General features: G+C 40.2%; 2 protein-coding genes across 15 annotated transcripts in view; one reads left to right on the top strand and one right to left on the bottom strand.

Moving 5' to 3' along the window:
• LYRM4 (LYR motif containing 4) overlaps positions 1-869 on the bottom strand; it is a 143,192-nt gene extending 142,323 nt beyond the window's left edge. For both annotated transcript variants that reach the window (XM_081295225.1, XM_081295224.1), the window contains exon 1: positions 738-869. In XM_081295225.1, the coding sequence (XP_081151351.1) occupies positions 738-823 (86 nt within the window). In that variant the 5' untranslated portion in view covers positions 824-869. The remainder of the gene's footprint in view (positions 1-737) is intronic.
• Positions 870-1,124: 255 nt separating this feature from the next.
• Positions 1,125-16,094, top strand: part of FARS2 (phenylalanyl-tRNA synthetase 2, mitochondrial) — a 531,440-nt gene continuing 516,470 nt past the window's right edge. For 3 of the 13 annotated variants that reach the window (XM_081295205.1, XM_081295215.1, XM_081295214.1), the window contains exon 1: positions 1,633-1,761. Coding sequence is in view for 1 of the 13 variants with exons in the window: in XM_081295209.1 (XP_081151335.1) it covers positions 1,511-1,703 (193 nt within the window). In the remaining 12 variants the exon portion in view is untranslated. The other 10 variants (XM_081295218.1, XM_081295209.1, XM_081295212.1 and 7 more) reach the window with 10 other exon arrangements.

Genomic DNA, 16,094 nt, shown 5'->3' with positions numbered 1-16,094 from the left:
AATGTGCCAAAATCTCACGTGGTACCCCATTGATATCTATAATTTGCTTTTATGTATAAGTGAAAAAATAATTAAAAAATGTAAAAAGGAGTGCACACTCCATTCTCCTGTTGTTAAAGGTCCGACAGGGGCAATCCCTGTTGGTTATCAAGCATAAACTAACATTTCAGCACCTGTAAATGAAACATTTTTCCCTTTATCACTACCTGTGGTTGCAAGATCGGTCCCACATCCGCTAATCCATTCTTAGTACAATGGATTTGCTTCTTGCAACCCAAAAGACTAAGACATCTGGGAAACAATCGGAAGCACTAAAGTGAGCTTTCAGTTCTATGGCCATGTGCGACTGAATGGCCATGTCCATTCTCAAGGGAAGTTTTGCATATGCAACAAACTGGTCCTAACTTTACCACTCGCAGCTTTCATGTCCATCCTTATTTCCTTCAGAAACAAGACATTAATCAATGCTCCCAGAGCACGAACCAAGGTATCCAACTTGGGGGGGAAATGTCACGAGATTCTGAATGTCTTCTCTGGCACAACGAAGGGCAAGCCCTCTGCTCCTCCCCGCCCGAGGTTTCGGAGGACCACACCAATTAGCAGGGACTCGGTTTTTGGTGGCGGACCCTCATCACCGTCTAGAGGCAGCCGGCGCCCCTCAGAGGTTCCCTGCCCCTGGGAACATTCTGGGGCGCCCGCGCCCCGAACCCTCCCGGCCCCGCCGCCCGCCGGGTCACCTGTAATTATAGGCGTTGAAATGCTTGCTCTCTCTCAGCATCGCTCGGTACAGATCTAACACTTGTGCGCGGCTGGAGGCTGCCATTTTGGAGAAAGAACCAAGAAAAAAAAAGTGGGGGGGAGGGAACCCCAAACCAAAAACACCAAAGAAACCCCAAAGAGGTCCCGTTTGCGGAAGTCCTGAGTTTAACTCAACCCAAATTTCGGCCTATACAAAAGCCACGAACGAAATAACCCGCAGCAACAGTCTTTGCCCGCGGGCGGCCCTCGGCCTAGGTGAGTACCGTTGTGGCCGGCGCCCGGCGTCCCGCGCCTCTTGGAGGCGGGCGCAGGCAGGGCTACGGGCAGCTAAGGGGGCGGCGCGGAGGGGAGGTGCTCGCGCTCCCGCCTCCTCCGGGGAGGCTCCCGGGGTTAGGAAAAGCGCCGCTCCTGCGGCCGAACTGGGCAATGAGGCTGGAAACCTGGGGCGGCCTGTGACCACTGCCACGCTCCTTGGTGGATGAAGGTCGGAGGCTTGAGCACTGAAAGCGCGCAGCCAGGTCGCCAACCGCCTTAGCGAACCGCCCAGGGGCGTGGCGGAGACATCGGTGTCTCAGAAGCTTGGTTCTTCTTTGCACCTGCCGGAGGCCGCGTTGCCCGGGTTACCGAGCGCGCGCCGCGCCGAAGCCCCGCCCTCGACGACTGTGGCTGCCCTTGGCAGTGCCTGACAGACTAATTGCCATTTCGAGGGTGGTTTTACTTTGGCTGAGCCCTGTCGCGGATTGGAGTTTGGATGCGTTCTCTTGGCTGGGGTTGCCGTGTAATAGGCGCCGTGGTGACCGGCCAGCGGCTTCCTGGCGCTCCGGCCTCGCTCAGGACGACTGTCTCAGGGGCCTTCCGTGTAGGACCCGCTTTTTGTCAAAATGGCAGCGCCCATCGTGTACTGGTGTCCATGAAGTGGGAGATTGAGCTGTGGGTGAGAGCGTGTAAGCTTGCCGCGTTTCTGATTTTGAAACATCCCGGGTCTGAGCTCCCTGGAGGACGGTGGGTGTGTGGTGGCCTTGCTGCCGCTTGGGGTGTGACGTAGGTGGTTAATATGGTAGGGAGTTTGCACTTCGCTGTGGATTTTTCCCGTTTCCGGGGTATTCTTTGAGGCTCTTGAGGTGTCCCCCACCCCCAACCCCCGCTCCACGAGTCAAGAGTCCTCAGAATTTTGTGATCTAATATTTAAAATGGCGAGAATTCTGGGTTATAGATGTTCCTGATCAATTAGAGAATCTTTAGGGCTTTAGTGACTCTCAGTATTATTTGACAGCCAAAGCAAGAAGCTAAGTAAGTTATTTTCCATGGCTTTCCTCAGAAGACTTCGAATTTTCTGAATTACTTTCTTAAAGTGGTGGATAAAGTTTCGCGTTTTGCTCGTTGACCATGGGACTGGGCTCCAGGAAGCCTCATCCAGTTCTGCATACTGTGTTTGTAAAGCACTTTTGTTTTTGGACTGTTTACGTAACCGACTTTGGAAGAGCCATAGTTTTCTGTCCCAAAACATAGCGAAGTTTAATTTTGTATATAAAAACCAAGTTTGCATTAACATGTGTTCTGTTGTTTTATCTGGTTTCGAGACGACCTTTCCTCTATATTGAAACAACTTAGTATTTTCAATAACTCTAAGCACAGAAATAGCTTCTCCGACCTTACCAGGCTTTGTAGTGTAAGTAGAATCTGATGTCCTTGCATCCAAATACTGTAGTCGTGGTGAAATGGCCTTTTAGAAAAGATGTTGAGCAAATGCTTTAATAAAAGCCCCTTTAAACCACCTCTCTGATTTCTTAAGGACTTCTACGTCTATGAATCTCAAAATAGATTTTTTTTTTTTTTTAAACAGGGTAGCAGAACTTTTGTTACTCTTGTTGATGGGTCAAGTTATTGTTTCGAGTTTGGTGAAAGTACTTGCAATACTTTTTCCTTTGGGATTTCGTAGGCTCCAAGATCAAGGGAATTACACATTGTTATAGAGCAAGATTCAGAGCTGTTTTAAGATGATACACTGTTAAGTGCTGATGATATAGAATATGTGGCACCTGGAAAAGCAACATCAACACAAGTTACAGATAGACAAAGCTATCAGAATGAAAAGGATGAACAGGAAAATTGTTTTGGTTTGTTTTAAAATAATGAGAATTAGCCAGGCACTGTTGGGAAGGCCTGTAATCCCAATGACTCTGTAGGGAGACTGAGGCAGGAGGGTCACAAATTCAGGATCAGCCTCAGCAATTCAGAGACCCTGTCTCAAAATAAAAATTAAATTTTTTTTCTCAGGTTTTTGCATCCACCCAAATAAAGCAAATAAATAAAAAGGGCCTGGGGTGTAATTCAGTGGTAAAGTACTTCTGAGTTCAATTCCCAGTAAACCCTCCCCCCAAAAGTGGGGATTACATTTTTATTGTATTTTGCTTTCATCTTGAAAGTGAATAGTTACTGTATACATTATGCCTAAGAAATTATAATAATTACTGACTGGTTTTTTTCTTAAGCCTAATTATCAAGGAATCTATATACATTGATTATAATGTGTCTCAACTTTCTAAACATCTATGTAAAGCTAAAGTTGTTTGGGTAGCCTATTCATCTGTTATTACAATAAATGGTTGAGCTTGAAGTGACAGCGTCCCAGTGTTGGAAGTAAAATTTGTGGGAGGCTGTTATGGTTTGGATATGAGATATCTCCCAACATCTCATGTCTGAAACAATGCAAGAAAGTTTAGAGGGAAATAATTGGGTATAGCCTTAACCTAATTAGTGAATCAATCCCTGATGGGATTAACTGAGTGGTGACTGGAGGCTGGTAGGGTGTGGCTATTGGAAGTGGTTCACTGGGGACATGGCTATGGGGTATATATTTTGTATCTGCAGAGTAGAGACTTTCTCTCTCTGCCTTCTGATCACCATGATGTGAGCTACTTCCTTCTGCCAAACTTTCCTGCCATGATGTTCAGCCTCACCTCGAGCCCCAAGGAAGGGAGCTGACCTTCTGTGGACTAAGACCTCTGAAACTGTGAGCTCTTAAATAATTTTTTCCTCCTATACAATTGTTCTGGTCAGATCTTTTAGTCACAGCAGCAAAAAAGCTGACTAAAACAGAGTCAATGGATTTGGGCTGGGCACCCACAAGTGGATCCAACAGACCAAACCAGCAAAAAGTTTAATTATAGTAACTTACCACTGGTTGGTTGCTGGAGGCCCTATAGCCAACTAACCAATTAAATTTTAATCATTTGATTGACTAAGCTGTGGCCAATTAACATTTCTATGCTTCAGTTTTTCTATAAATATAGACAATAGCATAATAAATATAGTCAAATAATATTGTTGGTTGGAGTTCTCAGAACCTGCTTGGGTTCTGGGGTTTCCAAATTCTCAGACTACTTTTGTTTTCTTTGCCCAAAGACACTACTAAATTTAATTGGTTTAAGGAGTGTCCCTTTTAATACTATTTAATGTTAACTTTTTACAAAAACCCCTTATTTGAAGCAATTTACTATTGTGCTGAACATCATTGCCTTTAAAGACTAACAAAAAATTACACTTTCACTGCAGAGATGACTATATATTTTAAAAATATTAACTATTTGAGATTTCAAGTAGAATTGGACTAGAAACTGAAAATGAATCTTACTGATGTCTTTCAGTATGCATTCTATTCTGTACTGTGTTTTTTCTTAGGTAATAACTGTAAACTAGAAGGTACCTACCATCAAGCCCCCAAATGTAAAAATTTCCTTAACATTCATGCATACATAATTATAAATATAACTTCACAAAAGTTTGCATAGTTTTTTGCCTATATAAAATCATGTATTGCCTTTTATTAAAATTAGGGTTATCAATGAGTATTTAATGTTTCATAAAGAGACATTTCTCTTAACATAATAAACAGTAGTTTACTATCTTTATGCTTAATTATCAAATTGATGTGTAAAGAAAATTTTATATAGAAGCCACGCAATATTTAGAAATTATTGTACTCCATATGTAGACACAGATCTTCATTATACATTTCTCTTTCTCTTTTTTTAATAGTATTTCATTTAGAATTTCTTTTTAAAAAATTTTTTAGTTTTAGATGGACACAATAAATTTATTTTCTTTTAATATGGTGCTTAGGATCGAATCCAGTACCTTACACATACTAGGCAAGCGGTCTATCTATCCCTGAGCTAGATAGAACCCCAGCCCATCATTTGGTATTACTTGATCCTTCATTCTAAGAGAAAGCGAAACTGGGAGAGACCATAAACATCAGATCAGTGATTTGTACAGAAGATCAAACTGAAACCCTTCTTTTTTTCTTTAGCATGAGTGTTTTGTGTGTGCCATACATTATAAAAGGTAGTGCAGTTATAGTGATGAGAGCCCCCTCCTCCTAGAAACCTATAGAGGAATACACAAAACAGTAATATTTTTACTATAATGTGTTTGAAAGGTGCTGTGATAGGCATAGTAATATCAAATGCTAGAGTAGTACAGAAGTGGGATATTTAACTAGGGACTGTGACCTAAGGAAAGACTGAATATAGCAGATGATAGTTGCAGAAAGAGTAGCGAAAGCCAGATGATGAATGTGTTTAGAGGTTGCAGTGTATATAAGACATAGAAGCATGAAAGTGAACACCATCTATTTAGGTAAATTTTTGTTTGTTTGTTTTGGATACCAGGGATTGAACTTGGGGGCAGTCAGTGACTGAGCCACATTCCCAGCCTTATTTTATATTTTATTTAGAGATGGGTCTCACTGAGTTGCTTAGTGCCTCACTGTTGTTGAGGCGGGCTTTGAACTTGAGATCCTTCTGCCTCATCCTCCCAAGCTCCTGGAATTACACGTGTGCACCACTGTGCCTGTCATACTTAGGTAACACTTAAGTGGTTTGGAGTGGTAGGAGGTGAGAAGGGAGGAACATCTAGTGGACCACAGAAGTGCTTCCTACCAGCTTTCTTTTAGTGATGCTTACTCTTTTTTTTTTTTTTTTTTTGGAGTTAGTCATTTTCCTCCTATGCATTGGCTAAGACAGAAGTAGAACTTAACAGTTGAGCTTTTGAGATGCAGATTTGTTATCCAGGCTTTTGTTTCAAACCCTGATTTTGAATCCTATGTTGGAGGAGCACTGACATTTCTTTTATCTGTATACTCACTAGAAAGCTGAGCAGGCTGGTACTTGTAACTTGAGGGCCAAAAATCAAATACTGACTCCAGGAGTTTATAGGTAGTATGTTTATGCATTTGTCCTCTGCAAGCTCACAGGTGAGATGATGCAAGAAAGTTTGTAGGAGAAATGTTTGGGTTATAGTCTTAGCCTAGTCAAGGAGTTGATGGGATTAACTGAAGGATAGGGTGTGGCTGGAGGAGGCTTTGGGTTTGGCTCTGGGTATATATTTGTATCTGGAGAGTGGAGTTTCTCTCTCTGGTCATCATCATCATCATCATTTTCTCATCATCTGGTCACCATGATGGGAGTTGCTTTTCTCTGCTACCCTTTCTCGTCATGATGTTCAGCCTCACCTCAAGCCCTGAGGAATGGAGCCGGCCTTCTATGGACTAACACCTTTGAAACCGAGCCCTCAAATAAACTTTTCCTCTGCTACATTTGTTCTACTGAGATCCTTTAGTTGCAGCAGCGAAAAAGCTGACTAAAACATATTGCATGGGAAGTGCTGCAAAGCGGAGGGGTCTCAAGGTGAGGAGAGGCCATGTCTGACCCTGATGTTTAGGCAACACTCAGATAAATAGCATGGCTGTTTTAAATTCCCTGGATGATCATAGCTAGAGTTGGTAAACAATGATCTATGGACATTGAGAGGCTTTAAAGAGGCAGTAGTATTTGTGTTGGTCTGGAGGATTTAGGTTTGATCTGGGCCTTGAGAGCAGTTAGGGGTGTGGCTGCGGTGGTAAGATGGCTACTGCTGGAGGAACACTTACCCTTTACCTTGGGCAGGGTAGAAGAGATACCCTGAGTGCAGGCTGGGGGACAGATAATGGTGTAGTGACCAACTGGAGGGGGCTCTGTCCAGAGGAAAAGGGCTCTGGTGTATCAGCTCTCATAGATGTTAGGTGCACGCAAGTCCTTTTATGTTCAGTTAACCCTTTCTGACCAGGTGGGAGAATGGTTACCTCTGTTAAAGGAAAGCCAAGAAGTTAGATTGCTTAGCCAGGAACTAGGAAACAGCTGGGGTTGGAGTTGGCCCAGAATGTTGTGTGTCTGGCTGTGCTGCTACACTGCCTCACAGATGGTCTTCAGTGCTAGCTTCGGGAATTATATAATTCTTTAATTTTTCTTGTAGAATGTGGGTAAATTTTACTCATTTGAATTTTAATTTATTGGGATTCTCACGTATTTGTAAAGCTGTTTTGTATAAGAAATATTATAAATATTCAGAGACTCTCAAATGTTTTCTTTTTTATCCTAGCTTTTTAGTATTTTGAGATACATTTACACTTTTTTCTATTTTTCTATTAACATGTCTTTGAAAAGACTTGATGCCCTTTTTAGGTTATCTGTGTTTGTGTGTGTATGAGAGAGAGAGAGAGAGAGAGAAAGAAATTGACATTTCCTTTTGGGATTTTCTAAGACTAACATATCTGTAGATACTCTTTTCAGATAGACTTAGAAAATCTATTTTAAGTAATTTTGGAGAGCCATGGTGTGTTGTGCTTAGATATTCTAGCTTCATTGATTGGGTTCCCTAATATCTGGTAGCAACCGTGAAACTGACACTCGATTTGGGGAAAGTATATCAATTGTTACTTAGTTCTAGAGAATCTTTTATTTATTTATTTATTTATTTATTTAAAAAATTCTTTTACTTTTAAAAGGAAGAAACCATCTTTTCTTGCCACAAGCCTCTATCAGCATGAAAATTTTTCCACACTGTCTGGTAATATCCTGTTAGGTTACCTTCTTTTTATTTCTAACTACTTAGGAGGGAGAACTAGTGTGATTTTATGTTGTCCACACATTTTAGAATGATTTGTTAGTGAAACTAACTGTGGTGATTCTGATAACTATTATTCATTTAAGGTTTATTTTCTCTTCTAGGAGTTTACCAGGTACTTTTATCAACATCTCATTTTAGTATTTTATTTATTTATTTATTTTTTCATGTTACTTAGTTGTACATGACAGCAGAATGAATTTCAATTCATCATACACAAACGGAGCGCAACATTTCAATTCTCTGGTGTACACAGTGTAGAGACGCACCATTCGTGTAATCATACATATACCAAGGGTAGTGATGTCCATCTCATTCCACCATCTTTTCTACCCTCATAACCCTCCCCACCTTATTTTACTGTTTTTTCTAAAGACAAATTTGAAGTTCTGATTGTCCTTTCTGAATGGGGATTAGTAGCTGCCATCTCTTGTTTGTTCAGGTAAGTTGGTTGTTTACAGAAAACACTTAGTATTTGCTGTGTTTATACTTTGGGGGGGAATGCTGTTTTTCCAATCACTGGAGAATATTAGGTCATTGTCTTAAGATATGCAATACATAGTTCTAACTGATTTCTTGGAAGGACAATATATCTTTGAAATTATACTGGAAACTGTTATTAACAAGGAAGCTATACATAGAATTCATGATGTCTTTGCCATTACAGTAAATCCTTTATATGACTTAATATTGTATAACTTTTAAATCTAAAAATTTATTTCTTGTGCACAGTGGAAGCAGATCAGTTTGGCAAGCCTGTCATCTGTATGTGTAATTATGAGCTTGAGTTAACTAATAACATTAAAGAGTAATATGAGCATGACTCATGTGAAATGGATTAAAGTAATATTGGCAGACAGTAAAACAGAATTAGCTTTAGTTAATTAGGATACGTTTATTGGAAGAATTATCTTCATGGAAATTCCTGGAATTCTTGAGTGCAGAGGAAAGTAAAATGGAGAAGTTGTGAGATAGGAGGAGGCTAACAGGTAGTATATTCTCTTTCCTTGACCAATTTTAGGTAAGGACATTAGCATTTTTTTTTTTTTTAAAGAGAGAGGGAGAGAGAGAATTTTAATATTTGTTTTTTAGTATTTGGCGGACACAACATCTTTGTCTGTATGTGGTGCTGAGGATTAAACCCAGGCCGCACGCATGCCAGGCGAGCGCGCTACCGCTTGAGCCACATCTCCAGCCCAGCATTTTGTTATTGTTAACAAAATACCTGGGGCAGTCCACTTATAAGCTGGAAAGGTTTATTTTGGCACATGGTTATGGAGGTTTTGGTCCATGACTGATTGGCCCAGTTGTTTTGGGCTTGGGGCAGCACATCATGGCCAGAGTATGTGGTAGAGCAAAGCCACTGATCTCATGGCTGGGACATGAAAAAGGAAGAAAGGCAGGCCTCCCATTAGGCCTACTTCAAGGTTTTACCATGACTAAGTAGCACCAAGCAAGGGACTAAGCCTTTTATCACACAGGCCTTTGGTTGACATTGTAGTTGCAAACTGTAACAAAGTGGTTATCTATTTCAGATCTTAAGCACTTTGAAATAAGTGCCTATGCCTGAGCATTTGTAAGTTTAGGTTCAAGAGGAATGCCATTTGCATCCTGGGTTGCCGCAGTCTGGCTGGGCACAATTCAGGAGCCACTTGTCAAAAGAAATGAACTTTATTTTTAGAACCACACAGGCCAAACAAAACCGCTCCTCAGGAAAAACCTTCAGAGCCCAGCTGCCACCACCGGCTTCCCCCAAGCCTCTCCACCTCCCCCACTCCTCCTGCTCTTGAGGCCCATTGGCTGGGTTGCGTGGGCAGAGCCAAAAAAGTCCCCTAATGAGCAGCTCCGCAGAGGAGCCAATCAGCTAGAAGTTGCTGGGGCCGCTGTGAGCCAATGGTCAGCTGGCAGTCTGAAAGGGCAGGGAAACAGCCCAATGAGCATCATCACAGAGGAGCCAATCAGCTAGAAGTTGCTGGGGCCGCTGTGAGCCAATCATCAGCTGGCAGTCTGAAAGTTTGCTGGGGCCTGTTGGCCTGTGGCTCTCAACACTGGGTGCTGTGCAAGCTAGCTCTGTGGTGGTAATTATGATAGAGCCTTCCTTTGCAGAGCCCCAGTCTTCAGTCTCCGATAGTCCCTACTTTTAAAAGTCTCCACAGCAACTGTCCCAGATTGATATATTTCAGGACGTTCACGGGGTTCATCAGACCTACCCAAGGAGAACCTTGATGCCCCTACTAAGAACCTTGCAGAGAATGCCCAGTTGTGGTGTTTCCTTAATGTCCCTTTTTGTGCTCTTGAAAGCTATTTGAAAATAAAAAGTTTATTGGCGTCCTGGTCTGTGATGTGTTCTTTAAATGTGTGTGAATTATCAGATAGTAATTTCTATGCTACTTTTTTTCCCCGAAAACCTGTAGCACTTTTTGGATAAAGTCTAAGCTCTGCAGCACACCTTGTAAGACCTGAGAGTGGCCCTGTCTTCTTCTGGAGCCGCCTGTCATGCCTTATTCTTTTTCACCTGTGGCTTTTCAGCTCTTTACTACTTCCTTTTACTCTCCTCTGGAGACCTCCGTGAATCCTACCCAGCTGCTTGGGTAGCTCTTGTTTCCCTTCCTAATTATACTTCAGATCTCAGTGCTTACTTGAAGGTACCCTCTTTAATGAGCAAATTTTCCTCTTTTATGCTCCTTGGTGAACTGCCTTTCAACTGACAGTGACTTAGTTGTAAGTAACAGGAACCCAAAGTTGAATGGGTTTGGGCCACTATGGTGACTTTGTCTGCTGTGCCACAGGAGTTCAGAAACAACAGGGGTCTTACAGTTGGTTGTTTGAGTGAAGTTGCCAAGGCCTGGCTTGGTTCATTTCTCTACCATGTCTTTTGCATTGTCAACATCATCCTTAGGCTGGCATCCCCTCTTGTTGGTGTAAGTCCCCAGCAGCTCTAAACTTTAGGAGGTTTCCGGAACCTCAGAAGAGGAAGAGATCTTCTGGACCAGGAGTCTTCAGCATTACTTCCATTCACCACGCTGGCCCCCATTGAATTCTATCTTCTCCCATCTCTGAATCAATAATTGACCATGGAGAGAATCACTATTGTTTTGGGCCTAATCACTTGCTTAACCCCTAGAGGTCAGGGTGGGGTACTTGATCTCTAGGGTTCAGTGAATCAATCACATAAGCTGTAACTCATTTGTGAAAATTATCAGGTACTGTTAATTGGCTATCCATTTATAGGCTGTGAAAGTTAGGGGATGAGCACATAAACATGGGGGTGCACACAATGAATCTGAGGTAGTTACCAAGAAAAAGGGAAGGGATTTGTTGTAAAAGGTAACAGCTCAGTAGAGAATTCTGGCTAGAGAAGCATTTCTTGGTGTGATGACTTGATTTCAGCCTGTGTATTGCATGAAAATAGGGACTGTGTCTGTGTTTGGTTATCATTGTCTCGCCAACACTTTGCTTCTAGCTTTGTATATTGTAGGTAATAAATGAGTATCAGTGGTTCAGTGAATCAATCACATAAGCTGTAACTCATTTGTGAAAATTATCAGGTATTGTTAATTGGCTATCCATGAACCAAACTTCTTCCTGGCCATCAGGACTTTGATTTTGTGTTTGGCTCAACAAATTGTTTGATTATGTCCTTAGGCAGTCATGTTGATTCAGCTCCTTACCAGATACTTGGTTCTGATAGCCAGGGATAGCCACAAAACACAGCTCTGGTTAATGAGATGAAGGAGAGTTTACTAGGTTTCTGGGAGAGATTTTCATTTCTGTTAAAGGTTGACTATTCACAAAAGAGGGTGTGCTTATGCCATCTTTTCCCTCCTGCCTGAGACACTGGTATGACTAATGCTCAAAACAACTCTCTTGCAAATAGCCATCTTAGAATCATTTGGAGAAAAGCATGTTGGAAACACCAAGAGAATACGAGGGACTCCCCCAACTACTGGCTTTTGTGCCTTGCTGAATGAACCCTGGGAACTGGATTTTTCTAGACTTCTTGTTAAAAAATGTTTTGCCATTTGAAGCTGTATTTGGTTATTTCTATTAACTTGCAACTCAACTTGCCTTAATATAACGCCAAAATAAAATAGAGATTCCCTGCTTCAGCCTTGCCAACATTTTAAATTTTAGGCCATCTTTCCTACTTATGCAGTTTTGGGAAGTTTTATGTATTTTTTTTAAATAAAAATCTTACATGTATACACACACCAATCCTTTTTCACTGAAGGATGTTTGTACATGAAGACCCCTCTCATGAATCATCAATATTCTGTCATACTCTTCAGCTGATTCATGAGTACTCAGGTAAATGTCATGTCTGTGAAGTGTTCCCTTCCTCCAATGAAAATTACACCCTCCTGATCTTATTATTTCTTATAATATCTTATTTTTTATTTTATTTTTTTTTTGTAATTTAAAATTACATCTCTGTATAACAGCGGGTTATTGGTGTCATCCATTAACAGAGAGAGATTCACAAAGAATAATATTTATTTGGAAGTAAGCAAGAAGCATTGTGGTGTAGAGTTCACTGCCCTAGAAACCAGGAGCACACTTGAAAGGGATGGAGTAAAGGGAACATTTTAAAGATAAATGAGGATTGCATAAGTGACTTTTGAACAGTAATCCTTGACCACGAGGATTAATAACAAGAGTATTCCAGGATTGATAACAAGGATGGCGCTCATCCAAGGTTGAGCAGTCAGTCACTGGACAGAATCCTTGTAGGAATATTCTTTGTGTAAGGTTCTAATTCTGGCAGAGTTTCTTGTGCTAGTTCTCATTAGACATCAGTGCATGACATTCTCCCCTGTGTAACCTCCTGGCTTCTTTATTTTTGGTTAGGGCTTGGCACAAGCAGCTTTGTTTTGATCCTCTTCAGCTTTCACATCAGTTTAATATTGATTTCTCCCAGTAGTGTGTTAATTCCATGAGGGGTAGAATTCCATTCCCCTATAAATTCCATTGTAGGCATAGTGCTTAGTAGGTACTCGGTAGGTATTTGATGAGTGGTGAATGAAAGAAAAGAAACTGAAATCCTTAGATGCATTTTCTACCCTCTTGTGCCATCCTCACTGGTGATTTTTAAGCAATATGAGATGTTTTGCCACGGAGGAAATTCTGTTGAACTTGTTCCAATTATACTGCTCCCTGTTGGTCAGGGTTTGGGTTTAGATTTTATACCTTTGCACTTTAATTCTCTTTGCCTCAGTAGAAAATATAATGGGAGTAGCACTGTCGCTTTGGATATTAACAGAACAAGCATCATGGCAATAACCATATAAGAGTGATAGGTATTTTAAATACTGTTTCCTCTTATGTTGTGATTTATTTTCCTAGAATTATGTTATCTTAAAACTGCTTTATTGACTCTGTTTTTAAAATTTGGAGTGAAGAGCCTCTGACAGTGAATAAAGTTTTTATTTTATATTTTTTTGGATAACTCTGGAAGCATGGAAAAGATCATCATTTTAGCAGATTATTGTGCTTGTCTACTTGGCACATTATTTAGAATTGCATTTGCAATCTCTTTTCAAAGGGTAGCCTCAGAAGGGGTTCTATGAATTATTGACACAAGTTATTGACTTACAATGGAGATATTTTAAAATAAATTTTAGTTTGAGTATGCTACAATCTTAGATTGTTGGTATTAGTTTTACTGTGGGGAGATTTACTGTGCATTTTTGAAATGAAGGTAGACATTGTATATATGTGATAGGTAGAAAACTAGACTAGGATTTTTGTTGATTTAGTTGCATTTCACAGCTATATCACATTTTCATACTTTTACAACTTGTATGTCACTTTATCATACAACTTATGTGATCATATAATTTATTTTCTCAATCAGGGCAGTTTTGAGAATAGTGAAAGTGAGTACTTTTAATAGTTATGCTGAGATAACAGGCATAAACCTGAACAGTCTTGGGAACACTATGACATGGTCACCCTATTTGATACACTAATTTATAATGACTGTTAATCTGTATAATACCCTTGTATCTTGGGGACCTTCCAAAATTTAGGGAGACATCCACTATCATGGTTAGGTTTGTTTACAAAGAGGAATTGCAAGAATCAAAAATCCGAAGTTTATAAATATCTTCACTTCCCTTTTATTCCTCCTAGAATGGGCTGCATCCTTGCACACTCTGTCCACTGGTGCCGTTCTTCAATTGTCTGGATTGTTTTGGATCCCCAAACTGCCTTGGCTCCAAAGGTGGTAGGAGATAAGGATTGAGGGGCACAAAAAAAGGGAGTGCCTCGATTTAGTGTTGTATTTCTTTGTGTAGGATTAGTTGGCTGTACTAAGGTGTGGGAGGAAGGGAAATATTCTTTTATCATTTCACTTAATGTGGAAATTGTGCCTGCATTGTTGTATCAATTACTATTTTGTTTTGTTTGAGATTCTAAAAGAAAACTTCTGAATATTAAAACATTAAAAAGCAATCAGGCATTTCAGTAGTGGTGCAACACTGGCACAGTGAGCAGGGATTTACCGACTTTTCAGGTCTTTTTCCCCTTACAGTTTTTGCAACATGTGCTTTGGAAGGGGCCTGTAGTCCTGCCTTTCCTGGATTAAGGGAGTCATTGTCTGTTAATTTGGTCTGCCTCTCACAAGAAAAAAAAATGGTTATATATCAGCGTGATGTGCTATTAAGCCTCAGGTAAGAATTTCCTTGTTCTACAGACAATATTTAGAAGCTCCCTTATTTTCCCAGATTTTAATTGATTGCCAGGCATTGCAAAGAATATCTGACATATATTTTACTTGATTCTAATACCAGTTGTTATCTATATTTTGCCAAAAACAGAAACAGCACCTTCTCCCCCAAAGCTTTAGAGAGTTTGAATCCTGGCCCCATTAATCATGATAGATTTGATGCTTGAACTGTTTGATTTTAAAATGTTTGTGTTTTTTGTTGTGCCAAATTTGATTTGGTAGTATTAAACTCAGAAAGCAACCTTGAAAAACTAAAAATTTATATTTGATTCTTATTTTCTGTACTTAGCATCCTTATACACTGGGTAAACATTTCCTTCTGGGTAAACATTTTTTTTTTTTTTAAATCCTTAATTGTCCATGACTTGGGTTATTCTGCTTTCTCTTTGGCTCCCTACTTGAGAAAACTCAGTTGGTATGTGGGGGCTTAAATATGCTTATAGTGAATGGTTTTGACTGAGCATACAGTATGCACTCAATGAATTTGATGAGATCTGAGCTTTGGTTTCATAGTTTTGTTAGAATCCCTCTCAAGCTTTTTTCAATTTCAGAGTATCAGTTTTTGTTCTTGCTGTAATGTATGCTCTGCAATTTTAGGTGGAGAATATGGATTTTAAACAATTCACAGTCCTGACAGCTGAACCAGTTATAACTGTGGTTTTCATACCTGTATGCCGGGAAGGAATAGCTAATGAATCCCTTTGTGTTCCCAACATCATCTGGACATTAAACAAATTTCTGACAGTCTGTCTTCCCATTTTTCAAACACAGGTAGTGTAGTGATTGTAAAAATAGTCAAGGATTAGAAGCTATTGTAACTCATTAATTTATCTTTAAGTAACTTTCTTTTTAAAATTAATTAATTTTAATTAGGTATATATGACAGAAGAATACATTTTGATTCATTGTGCACAGTTGTAGCACTTTTTTTCATTTCTCTGGTTGTACACGATGTAACGTTGCACCATAAGTGCAGTCATACATGTACCTAGGGTAATGATGTCCATCTCATTCCACCATCTTTCCTGCTCCCATGTCCTCCTCTTCCCACTTCTCCCTCCCCCTTGCCCAATAAAAGTTCCTTCATTTTTCCCATTCCCCCCACCTCCCTTATGGATCAGCATCCACTTACCAGAGAGAACATTTGGCCTTTGATTTTTTGGGATTGGCTTACTTTGCTTGGCATTATATTCTCCAAATGCAAACCAGGATAAGTAACTTTCGTTTACACAGTGGATATTGAAAGTGTGTAGTTGATCTTGAGGGAAGGGTTGTATAATTTTTCTAAGTTAAAATTTTTCTTAAGACTAAATAGTTTGGGAACCCCTGCTCTGGTCATGATCAGACCAGGAGGTTTCTCCCTTGTTAACCATATGGTTCTTACCCTGTCTGGGACGTCAGAGCTTATTCTTACTCTACCCCCTCCTGTTCACATGGCCGAGGTGTCATCCTTGGCTCCCACTCCTTTTTGTAGACATAAGCAGTTGATAATATTCATTTATTTTACTTTTAATGTTGCTCCAGTTTTATTTGCTGAGGAATTGTTAGCTGACAGATACTGAAATAAATTATTACATTGACTAGTCTTTGCATAGGATTCAATAATTATTTACATAGATTCAATAAATATTTGCTTACTGACTGATCAATAATTTAATGAAAT

This window comes from Spermophilus citellus (genome assembly GCF_964194105.1).
Source record: "Spermophilus citellus genome assembly, chromosome: 5".
NCBI classification, from domain to species: domain Eukaryota; kingdom Metazoa; phylum Chordata; class Mammalia; order Rodentia; family Sciuridae; genus Spermophilus; species Spermophilus citellus.
The sequence above is the reverse complement of the archived record's forward strand: the minus strand, read 5'-3'. Positions and strand labels throughout refer to the sequence as shown.